The sequence below is a fragment of the Oncorhynchus keta genome, chromosome 10 (assembly GCF_023373465.1).
Source record: "Oncorhynchus keta strain PuntledgeMale-10-30-2019 chromosome 10, Oket_V2, whole genome shotgun sequence".
Classification (NCBI taxonomy): domain Eukaryota; kingdom Metazoa; phylum Chordata; class Actinopteri; order Salmoniformes; family Salmonidae; genus Oncorhynchus; species Oncorhynchus keta.
The window spans coordinates 74319694-74342483 of record NC_068430.1 but is presented as its reverse complement, the minus strand read 5'-3'; the positions used below and the strand labels follow the sequence as shown (position 1 = coordinate 74342483).

At 41.8% G+C, this 22790-nt stretch overlaps 2 protein-coding genes across 3 annotated transcripts in view; both read left to right on the top strand.

Moving 5' to 3' along the window:
* The window catches only part of LOC118372625 (leucine-rich repeat protein SHOC-2), a 29244-nt gene extending 12237 nt beyond the window's left edge, over window positions 1-17007 (top strand). For both annotated transcript variants that reach the window (XM_052527934.1, XM_052527935.1), the window contains exons 2-10: window positions 2007-2683; window positions 3869-4304; window positions 5277-5414; window positions 5749-5879; window positions 5965-6153; window positions 6460-6582; window positions 6830-6967; window positions 9717-9834; window positions 10580-17007. In XM_052527934.1, the coding sequence (XP_052383894.1) occupies window positions 2420-2683; window positions 3869-4304; window positions 5277-5414; window positions 5749-5879; window positions 5965-6153; window positions 6460-6582; window positions 6830-6967; window positions 9717-9834; window positions 10580-10788 (1746 nt within the window). In that variant the 5' untranslated portion in view covers window positions 2007-2419 and the 3' untranslated portion in view covers window positions 10789-17007. The remainder of the gene's footprint in view (window positions 1-2006; window positions 2684-3868; window positions 4305-5276; window positions 5415-5748; window positions 5880-5964; window positions 6154-6459; window positions 6583-6829; window positions 6968-9716; window positions 9835-10579) is intronic.
* Window positions 17008-19462: 2455 nt separating this feature from the next.
* LOC118372626 (alpha-2A adrenergic receptor) lies at window positions 19463-22009 on the top strand. The gene is made up of 2 exons (XM_035758564.2): window positions 19463-19805; window positions 19945-22009. The coding sequence occupies exon 2, from the start codon at window positions 20136-20138 to the stop codon at window positions 21453-21455; it is 1320 nt and encodes a 439-aa protein (XP_035614457.2). The 5' UTR covers window positions 19463-19805; window positions 19945-20135; the 3' UTR covers window positions 21456-22009.
* The last annotated feature ends 781 nt before the right edge of the window (window positions 22010-22790 follow it).

Below are 22790 nucleotides of genomic sequence, written 5' to 3'. Positions count from 1 at the left end.
ACATTTTTCACAGAAAATGACATACTAGTTTCATAAGCAAACCCATTTACATTGAATAGATGTTATTTCATATCCTCAAACTAACAGCAGTGCCTACATGCCGGCGTGATGCTTCTATGCAAATGTTGTTAATCAGTAGGCTAATATATTGTGTATTTGGACCCCTTCACTTTTTCCACATGCAGCCTTATTCAAAAATTAAATAGTTTTTCCCCCTCAATCTACACACAATACCCCATAATGACAAAGCAACAAAAAAAACGTTTTTTAGAATTTTTTGCTAATTTATCAAATAAATAAAATCCTCCCATTCTTCCCTGCAGATCCTCTCAAGCTCTGTCAAGTTGGATGAAGATTTGCACAACTTTTTCCTGGCTTCTATAGAGTTTTTCGATCAGGTTCAAGTCCGGGCTCTGGCTGGGCCACTCAAGGACTTTCAGAGACTTGTCCCAAAGCCACTCCTATGTTGTTTTGGCTGAGTGCTTAGGGTCGTTGTCCCTTTGGAAGGTGAACCTTCACTCCCATCACGGATCTCTTGGTACTTTGCTCCGTTCATCTTTCCTTCAATCCTGACTAGTCTCCCAGTCCCTGCTGCTGAAAAACATCCCCACAGCATGACAGCACCATGCTTCACCGTAGGGATGGTGCCAGGTTTCTTCCAGATGTGACGCTTGGCATTCAAGCCAAAGAGCTCAATCTTGGTTCAGACCAGAGAATCTTGTTTGTCATGGTCTGAGAGTCTTTAGGTGCCTTTTGGCAAACTCCAGCGGGCTGTCATGTGCCTTTTTACTGAGGAGTGGCTTCTGTCTTGCCACTCTACCATAAAAGTTTGATTGGTGTAGTGCTGCAGAGATGGTTGTCCTTCTGGAATGTTCTCATCTCCACAAAGGAACTCTGGAGCTCTTTCAGTGTGTGGGTTCTTGGTCACCTCCCTGACCAAGGCCCTTCTCCGAGTCCACTGTGTTCTTGGGGACCTTCAATGGTGCAAAAATGTTTTGGTACCCCTCCCCAGATCTGTGCCTCGACACAATCCTGTCTCTGAGCTCTTCGGACAATTCCTTCAACCTCATGGCTTGGTTTTTGCTCTGACATGCACTGTCAACATGCGGGGCCTTATGTGCCTTTCCAAATCCTGTCCAATCAATTGAATTGACCACAGGTGGACTCCAAGTTGTAGAAACATTTCAAGGTTGATCATTGTAAACAGGATGCACCTGAGCAAAGGGTCTGAATACTTATGTAAATAAGGTACGACTCCACTGATCAGCCAAAACTAGCCCAATCACTCGACGCCCCTATTGAATATGCATTTACCTGTATTGTGAGTAGGCGTATGCCATCTTCATTTACAAGAGATATACCATTCAAATAAAATTATTGCCATTATGTTTTGTAGTTAGATTGGTAAAAACAAAGTAAAATGTATTGTTTGATTTTTAAAATTGATACATGAATGCGTGCATGGCTCTCTTTTCAAAATGTTCACATTTTAAAGCGGCAATCAGTAGTAGAAACAATAGTAATGTGTACTCCCCACCCCTGGTTAGGTAAACAGCTGAGGCATGGGGCTGGAGACATTGACTCACTCTCAAATTCATAGACAGAACTTTGGATGCAAGGATTAGTCATCCATGATATCAACATTCGTTTGAACCATGTTTTGAGGCTATATAGTGTTTGTTTACATTTTACTGTGTTTTAACATTGGAGTGAAACAAACTTATTTTTCGGGTTCTGTTGGGGTGTGACAGTTGAACTAAGATCATGAGGCATTTATAAGTGTATATTCATCAAGAATCAATGGGTACATATCATTAGTCCAAAAATGAATGTAGCAACTGCTGATTGCCCCTTTAATGATATTGAATATCGGCCTAAAATATCATCCACCTGCCTCATTTATTACGGCTATTCACTAAGATATCAAATGTGATTTTTGACTCGTCATTTCAAATATGATCACGTTGAACAGCCTTTTGACTCATTGTCTATGTTTTATTCAACAGCATTCAAAAAGCCCAAAGGATGATGAGAACCTCGATGACCTTTCTAGTCTGAACTGGCTTCAAACCAAACTGAAGGGAATCGTCTGCAGTTCAAACAACTAGGTGGCCCATGGCTGCCATCACCACTCCTGTCAAGTCACAGCTTCAAAGGATTTACTCCCTATGGCGTTCTGAGAAACGAAACCGCTTGGATCACAGGGATTGATTTGTGAAGTAAATGTATAGGCCCACACAGGTATGTATCAGCTGGTGTGTTTATAAAGGTCGTCTCCTACTCTTATCCCTCTCCACGCCTACTTGTCGGCTGACTGCTTTTTTGAGGGAAAACTCCAAACAAACCAAGGAGAGTGACAGTTGGGGAGTTGCGGTCCCATGAGAGACTCCGCAGGGGGACCGACAACCACGTCGACGCCATGAGTAGTACTTTAGGTAACAAAGACAAAGACTGGAAAGAGAAGGACCTGAAAGGAGGTCCGACAGGAGGGAAAGAAAAGGAAAAAGAGACCAAGGCTCTGGCTGGTTTAGGCGGCAAGGATCCCAAGGCCAAAGGGAAAGACGCCAAAGAAGGAAAGAAGGATGCAGGTTCCGCGTCGCCTGCCGTCGCCTTCTCCGTGGACAACACGATAAAGAGGCCCAACCCGGCGCCGGGGACACGCAAGAAGTCCAGCAATGCCGAGGTGAGATGACACTTTATCACAAAACACACAGCCTAATGTATCATAACGTACACATTATTTGTGGTTGAAAATTTATTTTTTTAAATGTAATGTTTTTTTGGGGGGAGGGGGGGTACTGTTTGGACATGGGCAGCCCAAAAGCAACTTGGGTTGCCTGCCCAGGACTTTTATTTGCAGTAACAAACCTGTAATATATGCCATTTAGAAGACACTTTAACCCAAAGTGACTTATAGCAGTGCGTGTTCAGCAGTCGGATGGCAATCCTTATATATTTAAAAAATATATATATATATATATATATATATATATAACCTGACAAGTGGGGCATATCAAGAAGCCGACTCAACAGCAGGATCATTACACAGGTGCACCTTGTGCTGGGTACAATAAAAGGCCACTCTAAAATGTGTAGTTTTGTCACTCAATGCCATGGTTGTCTCAAGTTGAGGGGGCTTGCAGTTGGCATGCTGACTGCAGGAATGTTCACCAGAGCTGTTGCCAGAGAATTTTAATGTTAATCTCTCTAACATAAGCCACATCCAATGTCATTTTAGAGAATTTGGCAGTACGTCCAACAGGCCTCTCAACCGCAGACCACATGTATGGCGTTGTGTAGCTTTCGGATACAGATGTAAAGTATGTATAAAAGATAATGGACCAATATTAAATTTTCAATACTTTGAGAACAAATATCTATAGAACAAATGTCTATAGATATTATTACAAATGTCTAAAATTAATGTTTGAGTCACTCCGATAGCATAAGACATGGCAAAATGTGTAGAATTGCAGGAAATTAGGTTTTAAATGGCATATTTTCGTCTCCGCTACATGGCAAATTGTGTAGAAATGTAAAAAAAAATGGTTGGCGTCCACACCCCTGCCACACCCACCACCTAAGCCCAATTTGATCCAGAAAAAACTATTATTATTATTATTCTACATCACACAACACAGTGTTTCTCAAACTCAGTCCTGGGGACCCCAAGGGGGCCACATCTTTTTTTATTCTAGCACTGCACCATTCATTCAAATAATCAAAGCTTGTCGATGAGTCGATTTATTTAAATCCGCTGTGTAGTGCTAAGGCAAACTAACCGTGGGTCCACAAGACGGAGTTTTGGAAACCCATAAACCCATAACATGTCTTCAATAACATGGACACACAACTTTCCCATTCCCAGGTGATCAAAGAGCTCAACAAGTGCCGTGAGGAGAACTCCATGCGTCTGGACCTGTCCAAGCGTTCCATCCACATGTTACCCACCTCCATCAAGGAACTCACCCAGCTGGCAGAGCTCTACCTGTACAGCAACAAGCTCCAGAGCCTCCCCTCAGAAGTGGGCTGCCTGTCTGGCCTGGTCACCTTAGCCCTGAGTGAGAACTCTCTAACCAGCCTCCCAGAGTCCTTGGACTCCCTGAAGAAGTTGAGGATGCTGGACCTGAGGCATAACAAACTGAGGGAGATACCGGCGGTGGTTTACCGGGTGACGTCGCTGACCACACTGTACCTGAGGTTCAACCGGATCACGGCGGTGGAGAGGGACATCCGGAACCTGGCGAAGTTGACCATGCTCAGCATCCGTGAGAACAAGATCAAACAGCTGCCTGCCGAGATAGGTGAATGAGAGAGGAGGAGGGAGGGAAATGGGGGGGTTGGGGTGAGGGAAATGGGAGAGAGTGGTGAGTTGGGGCGAGGGAGGGAAATGTGAGTGGGGGAAGGAGTGGGAGGAGAGCGGGAAGGAGAGTCATCCATGAGAACAAGATCAAACAGATGAGTGTTGAGGAGGAGGGAGTTGAGGCTGGCAGATTGGGTGATGACGATGCGTCGTCATTTTTGCCTAACATAACCTGGGGGCATACACACACTTTTGGCCCTGATTTTAGCTGTCCCAGACACGTTTTTGAGATCGGAGACAAAATCCCCATGTCGCTGCGTACTTGGGGTGCACGGCCGTCACCGACGCTCAGTTCAGTGACGCAATCTGAGGGCTACCGATCCCGTCTTTCAGACGTCCAAATATTTTCGAAATCTCCAATGCTCTTGTAGTGTGAGAGTTGCAATGACACGTTTTGAGAACAGTGATCAGCAATAGCCAATGAGAGCTCGCCAGGGAGATGATGATGATGATGGACTCTCCAGAAGGAGTGATGACTACTACTAGTATGCGTTTGTACTTGCCTTTAACCAAAGCCAAAGTATCAAATCGTTACAGCTCTGAAGTTTACTACCAGTGTTATTCAATTCCAAATGTATTGGCTAGACATTTCAACTCTGTATGGCAAGCGTGAATGTCTGCCTGAAAACGTTTGAGGCTTGTCTGAGCCACATGGTTTAGTGTGCGCACCACTACGTTAGCCAGACAAAAAGAAACTACAGGAAAGATGTTGGTTAAATGTGAGCAGCTCAGCGACGTTAGGATTTTGAAAGTCGTCTCGTGTAAACCCGGCATTACAGAAGACATTGCTGCAGTGTTGTCAATAAGCTAAAGCCATCAGCTAAACAAGTCTTTTAATAACTCTGATTGCGCTTCTTGTCCAGATTAGTCACGTTTGTGTGTTGACTGTTGTATTGGCCCTGCCTCTCTGCAGGGGAGCTCTGTAACCTCATCACCCTGGACGTAGCTCATAACCAGCTGGAACATCTACCCAAGGAGATCGGCAACTGCACCCAGATCACCAACCTGGACCTACAGCACAACGAGCTACTGGACCTACCAGAAACTATAGGTGAGACTGACCGGGACCTCAGCAGTCAGAAATGTTCTCTCCTCAATGCAATCATCTGCCTATACTCTGCCTACAGGATACCAATACTGAGACAGCTGCACATTCTTAACTGTACATTGTGGCGATAAAACATTTGAGAATTGTCATTAATTGTATAATCTACAGTTTTAGGAACTGCAAGTGCTGGTATTTAATAAAAGATGGTACTTTATTGATCCCCCAGAGGGGGAATTTGATTGCACCAGCCAATAGATACATACACTTGAAATGCTTAACATGATATCTAATATCTGACTTTGTTGATTGTCATTTTCGTAACCGTCTCTCGTTGCAGGTAACTTGGCAAGCATAAACCGCTTGGGTCTGCGGTACAACCGGTTGTCAGCCATCCCCAGGTCGCTTGCCAAGTGCAGAGAACTGGAAGAGCTCAACCTAGAAAACAACAACATCTCTGTGTTACCAGAAGTGAGTGGTGCTTTTATTGATTGCTGCATTTAATGGTATTGTTAGGGATATAGCATCTCTATCTACCTCCTTCTCTCTATCCCAGGGTCTCCTGTCTAGTCTGGTGAATCTGACCAGTCTAACCCTGGCGAGGAACTGTTTCCAGTCCTACCCGGTGGGAGGACCCTCCCAGTTCTCCACCATCTACTCTCTCAACATGGAGCACAACCGCATCAACAAGATCCCCTTTGGAATCTTCTCCAGGGCCAAAGTCCTCAGCAAACTCAACATGAAGGTAAGGATGCTGTCCATTGTTATGTGTTGTCATCTCCTTCCCTCTGTTTTGATGACTTCTAGTAAGAGGACCAAGACGATAGTCCCAGACATTATGTAGGCAGGACAAAGTCTCTTTCTTCTGACGCTAACAGTAGATAAAGGGCCTCATTGCTAAAATCCCGAACTATCCCTTTAAGGTTGACAATGGTTGGTGATGATGGTGGCTTAGGTAAAGAGGTGACATTGTTCAATAAGGTGTTGCTCATCATGTCTTCTTTCTCTTCTGGTTCTGGAATTGTTGTCATTGTTTTTTTGTTTTTTTCAGGACAACCAGTTGACGTCTCTGCCTCTAGACTTTGGCACGTGGACCAGTATGGTGGAGCTCAACCTGGCCACCAATCAGCTGACAAAGATCCCTGAGGACATCTGCGGTCTCGTTTCGCTTGAGGTGAGGCCTAGATAGAATTCCCAGATGGGATCTTTCCTGAGAAATGTGGACTTACTACTACTATGTATGAATTGCCATCATCAATTCATACATTATTCAAACGGACCAGAAAATCTAAATTATTATCACTCTCCTATTTAAGCATACAGTAGGTGATCAACTATTTAGTTATTTTTAGGTCTGTAACACAAGCTACAGGTTGTGACCGTTCGCTTCAGTGTTCTGAAACATCTTGTTTTTTTCACAGGTCTTGATATTGTCCAACAATCTTCTCAAGAAGTTGCCACATGGTATTGGCAACCTGAGGAAACTACGGGAGCTCGACTTGGAGGAGAACAAGCTGGAATCGCTCCCGAATGAAATCGCTTACCTGAAAGATTTACAGGTTTGATACTATTACGTTATTTCCCTACACTGTCACGTAAGCATTTAGGCCTACAACCTTTAACTAAAATGTGTTGAGTTATAAACCATTCAAAGACCACTAACCGATGTAGTGATACTGTAGTGCTGTGATGAGTCATTCCATTGACACAAGTAATCTTTCTTCTACTTTTAAAGGCTCAATGCATTGAAAAAATAGATTTATATATACTTTTATAGTGCCTTTGGAAAGTTCAGACCCCTTGACTTTTTCCACATTTTGTTACTTTACAGCCTTATTCTGAAATTGATTAAATAGTTTTTTCCCCTCATCAATCTAGACACAATACCCCACAATGACAAAGTGAAAAAGCTTTTTTACGGAAGTATTCAGACCCTTTGCTATGAGACTCGAAATTGAGCTCATGTGCATCCGGTTTCAATTGATCGTCCTTGATATTACTACTCCTGAGTGGTGCAGTGGTCTAAGACACTGCATCTCAGTGCTAGAGGCGTCACAACAGACCCTGGTTCGATTCCAGGCTGTATCACAACCGGCCGTGATTGGGAGTCCCAAAGGGCGGCGCACAATTGGCCCAGTGTTGTTAGGGTGTGGCCGTGGTAAGCCGTTATTGTAAACAAGAAATAAACTACAACTTGGTTGTTCACCTGTGATAAATTCAATTGATTGGACATGATTGGTGTAAAAGGTGTATATAAGCCCCCACAGATGACAGTGCATGTCAGAGCGAAAACCAAGCCATGAGGTTGAAGGAATTGTCCGAAGAGCTCAGAGACAGGATTGTGTCGAGGCACAGATCTGGGGAAGCCTGGCACCATCCCTATGGTGAAGCATGGTGGTGGCAGCATCCTGCTGTGGGGATGTTTTTCAGCTGCAGGGGCTGGGAGACTGGTTGGGATCGAGGCAAAGACGAACAGAGAGATCCTTAATGAAAACCTGGTCCAGAGCGCTCAGGACCTCCGACTGGGGCGATGGTTCACCTTTCAACCAACAAGACAACGACCCTAAGCATACAGCCAAGATGACACAGGAGTGGCATCGGGACAAGTCTCTTGAATGTTCTTTAGTAACCCAGCTAGAACCCGGACTTGAACCCGATCGAACATCTGGAGAGACCTGAAAACAGCTGTGCAGCAACGCTCCCCATCCAACCTGACAGAGATTGAGAGGATCTACAGAGAAGACTGAGAGAAACTCCCAAGCTTGTAGCGTCATACCCAAGAAGACTCAAAGCTGTAATTACTGCCAAAGGTGCTTCAACAAAGTACTGAGTAAAGGGTCTGAATACTTATGTAAATGTGTTATTTTCTAAAAACCTGTTTTTGCTTTGTCATTATGGGGTATCGTGTGTAGATTGAGTGGGGGGTGGAACAATTGAATCTAACAAAATGTGAAAAGTCCAGGTCTGAATACTTTCCGAAGGCACTATGTGTATATATAGAAATGCATGGACCCCTTCAAATGAGTGGATTTGGCTATTTCAGCCACACCTGTTGATGACTGGTGTATAAAATTGAGCACACAGCCATGCAATCTCCATAGCATTGGCAGTAGAATGGCCTTAGTGTAGAGCTCTGACTTTCAACGTGGCACCGTTATAGGATGCCACCTTTCCAACAAGTCATTTCGTAAAATTTCTGTCCTTCTAGAGCTGCTACGGTCAACTGTAAGTGCTGTTATTGTGAAGCGGAAATGTCTAGGAGCAACAACGGCTCAGTTGTGAAGTGGTAGATCACACAAGCTCACAGAATGGGACCGCCGAGTACTGAAGCGTGTAGAGCGTAAAAATCATCTGTCCTCGGTTGCAACACTCACTACTGAGTTCCAAACTGCCTCTGGAAGCAGCGTCAGCACAACAACTGTCGGTCAGGAGTTTCATGAAATGGCTTTCCATGGCCAAGCAGCCGCACACAAGCCTAAAATCACCATGCACAATGCCACGCGTCTGGAGTGGTGTAAAGCTCGCCGCCATTGGACTCTGGAGCAGTGGAAACACATTTTCTGGAGCGATGAATCATGCCTCACCATCTGGCAGTCCCCATCAAACACCCTTGGGATGAATTGGGACGCCGACTGTGAGCCAGGCTTAATCGCTCAACATCAGTGCCTGACCTCACTAATGCTCTTGTGGCTGAATGGAAGCCAGTCCCAACATCTAGTGGAAAGCCTTTCCAGAAGAGTGGAGGCTGTTCTAGCAGCAAAGGGGATACCAACTTCATATTAAGGCCCATGATTTTCGAATGAGATGTTTGGCGTGCAGGTGTCCACATACTTTTGTATTTCCACACTAAGGTTGGAATAATGCTGTGAAATTGTAAAAATTATGGTAATGCTCTTTTAGCGTAAGAGCTGTTTGAAAAGACCGTCTCTAAAATGTAAGCCTGTTTTGGTTGATTGGAGTTTTGGCCTGACATCACCAAGTGGTAAATGAGTTAATAGACCAATAAGAAAGAGTGCTCTTATTGGTTTGGGAATCTTTCACTTGTCCCCTCCCCACTCAGACCACTCTGACACTCCTAGCACAATTTTTGCTGGAGAAATTGCTCTTGGATAATAATCTCTTTTTATTTATTTTTTATTTATTGAAAACAATTTGATATTGATCTGCTGCATTGGACCTTTTTAAATAAACCATTTTATATCTCCAGGGTTTTAACGATGGAGCTCTGATAGAATAATTTATTCACCAACAGCTAAGCTGTTTTCATCATGTGATATTGACATTCCATTTTTGCTTGTATCCTCTCAGAAACTAGTGTTGACCAATAATCAGCTGACCACGTTGCCCCGTGGGATCGGTCACCTCACCAACCTGACCCACCTGGGTCTGGGAGAGAACCTGCTGCAGCACCTGCCAGAGGAGATCGGTAAGTACATTTTACCTCATACCACTGGGTACCGGTCTGTTTCTGCTGAGACCACTCGTTGTACTCTGTCATTTGCCAAATATACAGAAAGACTGGTACCCAGGCTACAAACAACTCGGACTAGGAGTGAATCTCAAAAGTACTTCCTTGATTCCTTCCATCCTCACCTGAACTCCAAATGTCATCGAGAAACAAGGAGCTTATTGGAGGAGGTCACAAGCTTTCATTTGGATACAGAATAGAGAGAGAACTACATGTGGCCCTTTGTAGGTCAGTTGGTAGACCATGGTGCTTGTAACGCCAGGGTGGTGGTTAGATTCTCGGGACCACCCATACTTAAAATGTATGCACGCATTTATTTAACCAGGTAGGTGAAACCATTATTTAACATTATTTAACCAGGTAGGCTAGTTGAGTACAAGTTCTCATTTATAATTGCGACCTGGCCAAGATAAAGCAAAGTAGTTTGACACGAACAACAGAGTTACACATGGTGTAAAACAAACATACAGTAGAAAAATAAGTCTATATACGACTATGACTTAGTCGCTTTGGATAAAAGCGTCTGCTAGATGGCATATATTTATATATTACATATAAAACGTAACTTCAGCTAAACAGTTTAATTAGCATATTTTAGCCCCAGCGATAATTACTGTATGTACCTGATCTGTCTGTGCCTCCAGGTAGAATATAACACTCCTGTATCCTCCATCCCTCTCTCTATCCTTTCTTTCTATCCTAGGTACACTGGAGAACTTGGAGGAGCTGTACCTCAATGACAACCCCAACCTGCACAGCCTCCCGTTTGAGCTGGCCCTGTGCAGCAAGCTGTCCATCATGAGTATCGAGAACTGTCCTCTCAGCCATCTGCCCCCGCAGATCGTCGCCGGGGGCCCCTCCTTCATTATCCAGTTCCTCAAGATGCAGGGGCCCTACCGGGCCATGGTCTGATAGGGCCCGGAGGCCAAGATTGTGGTCTGAGGGCCCAGAAGGAGGCCATGGTCTGAGAGCTGATTTGATGGCAGATATACCAGGCCCACGCAAGGCCCATGATCTGACAACGGACCACGCCCATAATTGGATAGACCACGCCCATATTCTGAAGGCCGACGCCCACCCAATCACTTACCTATCCAACTACGTGTGTCATACACTGTAAAAAAATATATAAATCATAACAAAAACAAACTAAATGTACAAAAAGAGGAAAACATTTTCAGTTCATACATTATCTATCTATATGCGGAAAAAAACTAAACAAGTACATTTATATTGAGACTGTGCTCCAGTGTTTCTGTTGAGGAATCATAGCCATTTAGAAGGCCAACTTCTCCAATATTTTATTCCCGAATCGTGTAAGACAAAACTTAAAGGGTCATTACACAACTTTTATTTTTTTAAACATTATATTAATTAATTCCAGCACCATATGATACATAATCTGTTTTCATACATGTGAAGACACTGGTATAGTGCTGGAGGTAATGAATAGGAGATTACAAAGTGGTGGAATTGTCCTTTAATATCTCTACCACCTTTTGCCAAACCGGATCATGTATATTGAGTAACAGTGAGCTAAAGTGGCTATGATTCTTTTAACATAGAAACCAGATTCCCAATGCCAACATATTTACAGTAATTAGGTATGTATATTAGGAGAGCTTAGGATACAACTATTGTATGCAAAAATATTTGAAACTTTAATTTTTACTGCTGCTGCCATTATCAATGTTAATTTTGTCTTTTTTTTCTTTTTGATATGTATATATTTTTTTTACCACTCGACTAAAGATTTGTTATCGTGAGGTTTGAGGTTAAAGAACAAAGGTCTAATGTTGTTTTTAATTTCACATTAATACGTAAAAAAACAGTGCCTATATGCCCGGGAAGGTCCACTGGTTTTTCTGACGCTCTAAACACAATTGTCCATTATACAAAGGTATCATTTAGTTAAACAAATTCTTTCTAGAATTATGGTATTACTTTTTACATTTGTTTTATATTAGTTCTATCATAGTTGGATGACAATGATTCTATATAATAAAGCGGTAAAGTATACATTTGAATCAATGGCGTTCGGAGGTTTTACATTTAAAAAATAAGCAGTCATCTTTAAACAGTAAGCTAGTAATATATAAAATAAATGCAAAATCTTTAATGCTTTAAAAAATGGACTTAACAAGTTTGACTCAAACCTTTCCAAAATAGGCAGTAATGTTGCCCTCATGTTTTAAGATATTAGATTTGTTTTTGCTTTGAGAGAAAAAATAACAAAAATAGTTAAACTATAAAAAGACAGGTGATTAGATAAGTGATCTGTAGTGATTTTTATATATTCTATAAATACTGATTGTTGCCTTGAGTGCAATTTGAGTCATTGTAATGTTTACTTTTTTGCTATGTCTTCAGTGTTGGGGCTGTCATACAACGTGGAAACGATTGACCAACAACAACATATCAGGAACGTTGAAGGAAAGGTGTCAATATAACTAATGACTAACGTTGCCATGGTTACGGTCGTTAAGGTATGCCAAAAACACGAATCAAAACCCATTTGTCATTTTTACATCCAGTTTCTTTGACTGCTTTTTTAATACGCCTCTTCACGAGATCTGAAAGTTTGTGTTACTTGGCTTCCTTTTTTTTGTTGTCCCACACTGTCCCAGCAATGATGCTGTTCTTATGCACTTTCTAAATGACATTGGCATCATCCTCTTAACAATGACAATATCCTTATCTCCATGGTTACGTTGAACTGGGGCATTTTTGTTTCACAGTGAAGAAGTATTTTATCTCTTTGAACAGTTTCATGTATATTTTATAATGGTGTCAAATGAATATTAAGGATGAGATGACAAGCTCAAAATAAATCTAAACTAGTAAGTATGTGGAGCGTTGAATTCAAACCTTTTGGCTTTCGTCCTATCAATCTTGATGGAAAATATTAGCTTGAACTGTATATGTCCAATAAGGGTCTTATTGATATGTTTAAAAATGTATTAAAGTACCCCATATCTTGCTCATATGTACTACAAGCAAAAATGTTTTGTCAAATTATTGCAATTCATTGAGATCCACATTGTAAAATGTAAATCATTTTCTGTTACTATAATTTTTTTGACACTGTATTGGGTTAGTATTATATCACGTGACTGTACATTAAAATCCCAACTAAGGTAGATCAAACCAAAAGCTTTTTTGGTTTTGGAAATGAATGTGTTGCGTCCAAGCTTTGTACTCAATCATCTTTTAGTATTTATTTTCAATCAAGTGTGGGTCTAGTTTTTTGGCAGCAGCTTACGATTACAGTTTCGATGTGGGTTGTGGACTGCTAAGAAAAACGAGGCCTGGGCAGAGCACACACCCAGACAAAATGTATTGCTGCTTCTAATCCTACCAGCAGAACCTGTTGCTGCTTGAAAAATATGCTGTAAACGATTGATGGGGCGGGAAAAGTGAGATCTATCCTTAACAAAATCAACATCGATATACAAGACTCGTACAGTAGCCTGGCTGGGAAGATTGACCTCTGCCCTTGACCTCTGAGTTTGGGGTCACATGAGGTTTGGTGGTTTTCAAACAGATCAAATTGTTTGGACCGACGTACAACAAGGAAAAACCAAGGTGCATATTTGAGCCTATAACGACGCAGTTACAACAATACTTTTTTGAAAAGACAAAAATGTAAAAAGGGCTTTCTTCTCGTTCACGCTCAAAGAACACCACCAGAGGCATTGCATTCCTGGTTTTATATTTTAAAAAAGCTTCGGAAGAAATGAAAAAAAAAAATGTAAATTGTTTTGGGGGATTGGTTGTGTATTTATGTTTTAGCTATAAACAAAATGGAATCATTGTGAAAATGCCTTCAGTGAGATGTGCATTAGGGTATGCAGCGAGAGAAACGCTGTTGTCCCCTATAATGTTGAGTCTGTTTTTGTTCATATTTGTATCTATGTGCCATTTGCAAGGTGAGGGGACGTATGTCTAGAGAACCTGAGACATAATCGTCATTATTCAGAAAAGCATTTATCAAAACAAGGAATGTAAGTTTAAATGCGCTTTTTGAAAAATAAATGTGTGACAGTCTAGGTTTGGGGGTGGTCATATTTTGGATTGTTGTATCTGAGGTTGATGACGAAGAGGTATTGTTCTGATGCATCCCAATGATTTGGAGACAACTAGGTGGTGTTTATTTTTCAATCGTCTGATTTTGGGTCATAGAAAGTGTGTAATAATCATGGCCATTTTTTTCTTTTAGCAAAATGTATTTTGTGTCTCAATCCTTTTTCTTGCCTGACTATTGTGTAGGAAACCAAGCATGTTAAAATAATTTGACATGGTTTTTTGTCTGGGTTGGAACTACGTTGATGTGGCGAGTCGTTGTATATAGAAGACCAGCTAATGTTGCTACTATTTGGTATCTGCAAAAATGTTTCCTGTAGATTTATTTTGTACATTTCACAGTATTTGAAACATTGTGCAGCCAGCAATGCTTTACCTACCTATTCTTTATCAAGCAGCCTTAACTGTTAAACCTTTTTGTTATTAACCCTTCTTTGTGTCTGTGGCTGTAGTAGATAACTTTCATTTTCTGTCCTTTCTTGCTCTGTGCATGCATATTTTAACCTGACCTAATGATTGATTGACAGTTCACATAAGCACTCTCCAAACTGAATTCTGTGTTCAGTTTCATTATTCTGGAACACTAGTGAGCAATAGTGAAACAACACAATTCATTTCAGATTCCATGCTAGCTACAGGCCACCCCAAACAATCCCTATACCAGTGGTCTCCAACCCTGTTCCTGGAGTGCTACTGTCCTGTAGGTTTTTGCTCCAACCCTAAACTAACGCACCTGATTCTAATAATTAGCTGGTTGATAAACTGAATCAGGTTAGTTACAACGGGGGTTGGAGCAAAAACCAACATTCATTTGACTGCCTTAAGTCGTGCACCAAGCATCACCTCTCCCTCAACTTTCACCCAGTCAGACCTTCAGTCACTTGGCTCTTTTTACTTACGTAAAACAGAAAATCAGTTTGATATAAAATCGGGGAAAATGCTTTCCCCAACCTGTTATGTGACCAGTCACCTGACCAGGAAAAACTAAGGCTAATATTTTATTATTGGCTACAGCCGATAATAACTATATGGCCCAGGACCCCCCTTCTCAGGTCACAGCAGGGTTAGGAATAACTCCTGGCCCTAGGCCTATACACAAGTGAGTTGACTGTTTAATGGTCAGAAATGAGATTGATCGACTATGTTCCAGAACACCACGCTGTTTTTTAAAGGTTCTCTTTTCTGTCTACCAATATGAGTACAGGATATATGCAGACCTGACTACGGTGGCCACCATGGTCCAAGTAGCGTATGTAAGAGAATTGGAAAAATGGTGACATGACATATTTATTTTACCTTAACATTCTACTGTTTAGTACCGAGAGACATGCCTTCACTAAATATTACTTGGCAAATGAAATTAGAAAAAGGATTTGTTTGCTTGGTTGTAAATGACACAATTTTTAATCAAAGCCGACCCATTGTAAAGAAAATTATTCAGACTCAAGTTTGCAAAATGGGTGACAAACTGTAATGTTTGACGTTCTGCATGTACATACATCTTTTTAATTAATAAACCTATAAACGTTTACAAATTGAAAAAAAAAAGTGACTTGTAATTTTTAATTTTTTTGCTTTCACCAAAAAGTACTGCAAAATGAACATGGTTGGTTGTTTGCCGGTCACATTGAGAGAGCAGAACAGAGCTGCCTATGTCCTCAAGTAATTCCTATTTTTGTCTTTGTTATTTTTTTTCCCTTCTTCTCTGTAACTGAATTTGTATTTCTTTTCAAAACACATGAAGCAGCATTTAAGCCAAGAGTCCTGCACAGTATATGACCTTTTAGCAATGCAAGGGCACAATTTCAAAATCCCAATCATACAGAAGAGAATGGCACTTAGACCGTTTACACAGGCAGCATAATTCTGATCTTTTTTCCCAGTAATTGGTCTTTAGACCAATCACACACGATTTTTTCACATCAGCTCTTTTTCAGAGCTACTCTGATTGGTCAAAAGACCAATTAGTGAAAAAAGATCAGAATTGGGCTCCCTGTCTAAACGCAGCCCAAGTGTCTGTCTCAAAGTAAGAGTGCTGATGTAGGGTCCGTTTCACCCTTTAGATCATATTGAATAAGATTATATGGACAGGTGGAGACCTGATCCTAGATCAGCAGTCCTACTGTGAGATTATTTTTGAACACTGGCCCAGAGTCCCACCTGTCCATGTAATCTTATTCAGTATGATCTAAAAGGTGAAACGGATCCTACATCAGCAGCACACCTACTCTGGAACACTTGATATACGTAGGGTGCCCAAACTTGTTGCCTGAAGCTAAATTAAAAACTAAACTCATATAGGCTTTGAATTGTTGCTATACCGTCTAGGCCCAGAATGTTTTTGGGCTACGTAGATTCTAGAAGCATTATCTACATTATCCGGTACTAGCTACATTGTCTGGCCCTTTTGCTAAAGGTAAAATTGAGTTCAGTATATATCTTTGGTAGTGAAGTGCATTCAACATCTCTGTCTATTATAGACAGCAGTATCAGCTAGAGACCGTTGAACAGTATGTTAGTCAGCAGGGATCCATTTCAATTCAGTTCATTCCTGATGTTTGCTGAAATTACATAAAGGAGCATTGAGGGAAATTGGAATTTGATTTTGTACTTCTTGACTTAATTTAAAATGGAATTGATTTATTATCATGTTAGTCAGTTAACCAACCCCCCCCCCCCGCCCCCAGAAAAAGCAGTTGAAATGTTTCCCATATTTGAAAAAGAGGCAATATTGTGCCTTTTTTCATATGTTCAGGACTGGGCTGTTCTCTCTCAAATGTCTCTTTTGTACCTAGAAAAACGTGTGTGTCATTTGTTGTCATTCGAGTGTACAAACTTCATCATTTCAGAATGTTCTGATGTTTGTATATTACTCCCGTTATGCCTGCACAATGCTTTGGTTTTCATTTTCTATTTGAGGTTTTCCCACTATTTGTCAAATTGTGGAATTTAAGCTCTGGAAAAAAAAACGGATAAATGTACTTTTAATCCAATGAATTGTAATGTGCAGTTTGTTACTTGTTGAACATAAAGAAAACGGTTACCATGTCTCTGTCTTGAATGTATAATGATGTTGTATGGATGTGTTGTTCTTTCAAATGAGAAAATATAACTGACCATTATATCAGTTTCCCGGCCAAAGATTAAGCCTGGTCATGGACTAAAAGCTAACTCAATTAGGCTTAATTAGTGTGTGGGAGACTGCCCCTAATATTGTCCAATTGGATAAAGCGATAACAAATTCATAGACTGGTAGTGTCTTGCTGTTTCAATACAGTCTTACATTAGTTCAATATCTTCCTCTTATTTCACTTATGGCACATGACCGTTTATCCCAAATTGCACCCTATACAATGCACTGCACTACTTTTGACTAGGCTCCCTGGGGTTACGGTCAAAAGTAGTGCACTATATTGGGAAAAGCGTGCCATTTGGGATGCATACATACAGTAAGGTTACGTCAGACTGACCAATGAAAGGTCTAAACCGCAATCGAAGAGCAATAACAGGCACGTAGAATATCTGAATGACTAACTTTGTGTAGAGCTGTAGTCGAGTGGTGACATTCATGGCACATGTACAACTCCCCACTGTTCAATCTCACATCCACTCATTCTTCTGTACTGATGCTTCCCTGCCTCCCACTCTGTTTCCAAACTGTCTAAATAAAAACGATATATACATAATTACACTTTCTATTTATATGGATGGGTACGTCTGACTTTGATTCAATATTACAGTTGATGAATTATGAATAAGTAGATGGATATGGTCTGTAATAAAACTGGAAATTGTACTTCTCAATCTCGACACGTTCCATTCTATTGCACCTGTACCCAGAGAGGCGAAAACGGCTCTGCCTGTCCCAATACAAGAGCGTCCCCTACTGGATCATTGAAAACATGGTCCCTCACATCTCGACTCCAGTCAACGTCATTTACTTTCACCCTTCAACTTCTAAATATATTTGAATTCTAGTCAGATTGGGGTTTTTGACTGGGGTTTCAGAATACATTACATTAGATATATTACAAGTGAGGTACGTTTTTTTCTCTTCTGTCTTGTCGTTTGCCATTTAAGCCACCACGAGAAAATGGAGAAAGTATCTGGTAAAATAACTGGTAAAGTATCGCAATACTTCATGTGTCATCTGAACTGGAAGTCCAAATTTGGACTGCACTTAGCACGTGATGATGATGTTGCATCGGAGTACATTACAATTTAGTGCATTAACCAAATACCTTGCCTAAAGATTTACCTAGGATAGTCCTTTCTTAACCTATTTAAATTATGTCAAATATGTGACGCTTTTGCATTTTTAAAAATGTTTTATGGTAGAACAGAAGTTGGAAGCACCTATGGTCTTATTAGAAAAGGTCAAAGTTAAAACGGATAATAGTTCATATTGTTTTCAGTAAAAGCATAGAGTACTATGTGGTATAATTCGATACTTAACGGTAGGTTTTACAATCCTGAACGTCACATAACATCAGTGGTGATGGCGCGCCTCAGACTATTTCTTCCAAAGCGAATCCGAGAGAGACCGACGCCGGGCGCGGAAGCTTTTTCAGAAGACGACAGGTGTCACTGTGTCCTCGCGCTCCATCCGCACGCTGACGCATGATCACTAGCAGTGATGTTTACTCAAAACACAGGATTCCGCTGTCATATGATATCACACTAACAACACCTTCCTCCACTCCCCAACTACACATGATATGATAGAAAAGCGTTATACTGATAGAAGGCTATGTTATTGAAAGTACCTGTTCCAAAATGGAAGAGTGGCTAAATTGGGCATAGCCTACCTCTTGGTGTTATCACTCTTCAAGTTGATCCAATGCGGTCTGTCTCAATGACATATGTTACAATATGCAGAAATCGCTCTGCCATTTCCTGGTTGCTAAAATCCGTATAGCCTAATTTCAGTTTGTGACAAAACAAGCAATTGTATCATCTAATATGTTTTCAATAACCACAAATATTGTTTTTTTCAGTTGTTTAAAGCGGGTGTGCAAAATCGAAAATAAAATACACGAAAACTAAACTTAAGAACAGGAAGCATAGAAGTAGTGCACATGGAACAGATCTATCGCTTCTTAGACTTGCTTTCAATGAAAAGGACAGATCTGTAACTCACATTTCGCGGTCGTCCATCAATGTTGATCCATCAATGATCATCACATGGGCTGACATTGGTTATTTTACCCTATAGGCTAACTATTAAGCTTAGGCTAAAGCCAATGTTAACTGGTCAATAGTTTACTGCTTAGTCTATAATTATCTTACCATTGACTATGAACCCCAGCCCCTTTCGTTTTTTTCTATATCGTTTTAACAGTTTTAGAATGGTTGGTGTGACAATAAATGGTGCTTGAAATGGGTTGGTTCGTGAACGGAATGGAGTTGGCGCGCGCCAAGTAAATAAAAAGCCTGTGTTTAATTTCCACGTGGTGTAGGCTCCGGGTGCTGCTATAGCAACGCAGTTCTGGGTGGTTGGGGTTATAAATAGAGGGCGTGGCAGAACTGAGTTTGGAGCGGCCAACAGTAGCATAGTAGGGCGATAGTCTCCACTGATAGAACCGACAGCGGCAGCAGGAGCAGCAGCCACAGGATAACGTGATTACGGCTCTATTAGCTCTCCGCTAGTGAGACAGACTTAGATACAGAGCTGTGCAGAGGAAAACTGACTGTGAAACCTTAGCTCGCGCTCGTCCATGGAACACAGAAGAGATGCGTGAGAAGCCAGCTGATTCGGGTAACTGACCTGCATGAAGAAGTTGCTCACTGTCCATTCTATTGTCGGCCACTCAAAAGGACCCAAGTGACACAGCACAATGCTTGAGGTAAGAGTTATATTTAGTGTGTACCTGCTATATTCTTGGAAAGTATAACTAGAGAGTTATGTTGTATTTGTGTAAATTGACAGTTAAGGCATCTCCAGTTCCTGCTAAAATTCTTACTTCTGCACCTCCTATTTTTCAGATGAAGTGACAGTCAGCTGTATTCAACCTAAACTTCTTGATTGACCAACATGCAATGGAGCGAAAAATAACAAAAACAAAAACACTGAAGAGTCCCACACCCTCACTTTCCAGTCTTCCAGTTGCAAACTACATGGTCTCCTGGATGACATTTGCTGACCTTACATGATTGTAAGGATCTAAGGAGAATCAATGGCGGGGTGGGACAACATGACGAACGTGACCAATGAGACTCTTACAAGCACGACCATCATGAGCAACATGACCAATGAGACCATCCTTTGGGGTCCGCCCTATAGCCTCCAGATCTCGTTGCCCCTAACGATCCTGGTCGGGATGCTCATCCTATTGACAGTCTTCGGCAACGTCTTAGTGGTCATCGCTGTGTTTACTAGCCGGGCCCTGAAGGCCCCTCAGAACCTCTTCCTGGTTTCGTTGGCGTCGGCGGACATTTTGGTTGCAACCCTGGTCATTCCCTTCTCCCTGGCCAACGAACTCATGGGCTACTGGTACTTTGGTAAAGTCTGGTGCGAGATCTACCTTGCACTGGACGTTCTCTTCTGTACGGCATCCATCGCCCACCTGTGCGCCATTAGTCTGGACAGGTACTGGTCAATCACCAAGGCCATCGAGTACAACCTGAAACGGACACCGCGCAGGATCAAGTGCATCATCGTCATCGTGTGGGTCATCGCCGCGGTGATCTCATTCCCGCCCCTCATCAGCATGGAGAAGGAGAGCGATAAAGAGGAGGGGCCGGTGTGTAAGATCAACGAAGACAAGTGGTACATGATCTCGTCCAGTATCGGCTCGTTCTTCGTGCCCTGCATCATCATGATCCTCGTTTACATCCGGATCTATCAGATCGCTAAGAAACGGACGCGGGTACCACCGGGCGACCGGAAACCCAAAATGGCGGCCGCAGTGTCGCCGGTGACGGGCAAGAAGGAGAACGGAGTTGGGGGAGTCGGAGGTGACCAACACGCTTGTCACGAGAAGCTCAACGGAGAGCAAGGAGACAGAGAGGGGGATGAACACAGAGGAGAGGACGAGAAAGAAGGGGAGATAAACGGCGTGGACATGGAGGACTCCTCGTCGTCTGACCACCAGGTCAACAACCCCTGTTCTATCAAGAAGAAGAAACGCACGGCAAAAACCAAACTGAGCCAGATCAAACCAGGAGTGGACCACCCGGCGCTGCCTAAACTGGTGGTGAGACAGAGCTCTAAGGGGAGTCGATGGAAGGGGAGACAGAACAGGGAGAAACGGTTCACCTTCGTCTTGGCTGTGGTCATTGGAGTTTTTGTCGTTTGCTGGTTCCCCTTCTTCTTTACCTACACTCTGACGGCGCTCTGTGACTTGTGTTACATACCTGACACACTGTTTAAATTCTTCTTCTGGTTCGGCTACTGTAACAGTTCAGCCAATCCCATTATCTATACAATCTTCAACAATGACTTCCGAAGATCTTTTAAAAAGATTCTCTGCAGGGATAAACGAAGAATGGTATGATTAGACTTGGGACTTTTTGGTTGTTTGTATGTTTTTTTAAAAATATAAATTGTTATCGTGCATGGTCGGATCCGTGGCTTTAAACAAATAATGTACCTACCTGTGACAAAACATCTACATGTTTTATGTTGCAAAGGCTTTTGGGGGAAAGACTAAAACCCACTACAGTACGTGCAGTAAAAGCATCAAAATGTTGTTTTTCCAAAAGGTCGGCAGCACTACGCCACACCACAGCTTGGAAACAAACTATCCTGTGAATACAGACTTTAAAAAAGCTCAACCATTCCAGCCACGTTCCAACATTCAACCAATGTTTTTCTACAGTTTTGTGAATGTCTAAAACACAATATTGGATAAACGTGGCCAGGAGTATGATGCTATATGTAGTATTTTATGATATGTTGATATGATGTTGAAATAATTGTCTCTTTCTGAGCCACCTTGGTGTTTTCTATTCATTGTTAAACACACGGCCATTTCATATGATATCAAGCTACATCTGGGAGAAAGGTTTGCCATAGTTATGTTAAAGAATAAACATCTCTCAATGACCATTGTCATGGTTTCTGAACTCTTATATGAAGGTCAACTCTGAGATGACAGCATCACAATAGTATACGTGGTCACACACACACACACACACACACACACAGACAGAGCAGTGCTACTTCTGATGAAAATAATAATGCCTTAAGTTCATGGCTAGGGAGAGAACACAGACAATGGGATCGGGAGAAAGAAGTGAGACTGATCATTGTTCACGAAAGAGCTGAAAGACACTGCTTCAGTTTGAGGACAGAGAATATAGTGTGTAATTTCAGAAGTAGCACACTGTATAAGGATAGCGTTCCATTTTGAACATAGCCTAGCAGCTGTAATCAAAGGAACAATGTTAATTCCCAGTCTGTTCAGACTGACACACACACACACACACACACACACACACACACACACACTGGTAGTTAGGCAGTTATGAGAGCAGGTCTCATCTATGTTGCAGAGTAACGTATCATTTAGAGTTCCGCGTACCGCCGCCTCACGCATCATTAAACCCAGGATGTGGATCAAGCTGGCTCATCAAACCAGAACCTGATAGACTGGTCATGGGCAGAACACTCACAAACAAACACACACTCTCTCTCGCTCTCTCTAACTACTGAGCTCACATTTAAAGAAGACATCAAATGAATGTTAGTCTAATCCTAGCTATGAATGTTAGTCTAGACCTAGCTGTGAATGTTAGTCTTGCCCTGGCTATGAATGTTAGTCTAACCCTAGCTATGAATGTTAGTCTAGCCTTAGCTATGAATGTTAGTCTAGCCCTAGCTATGAATG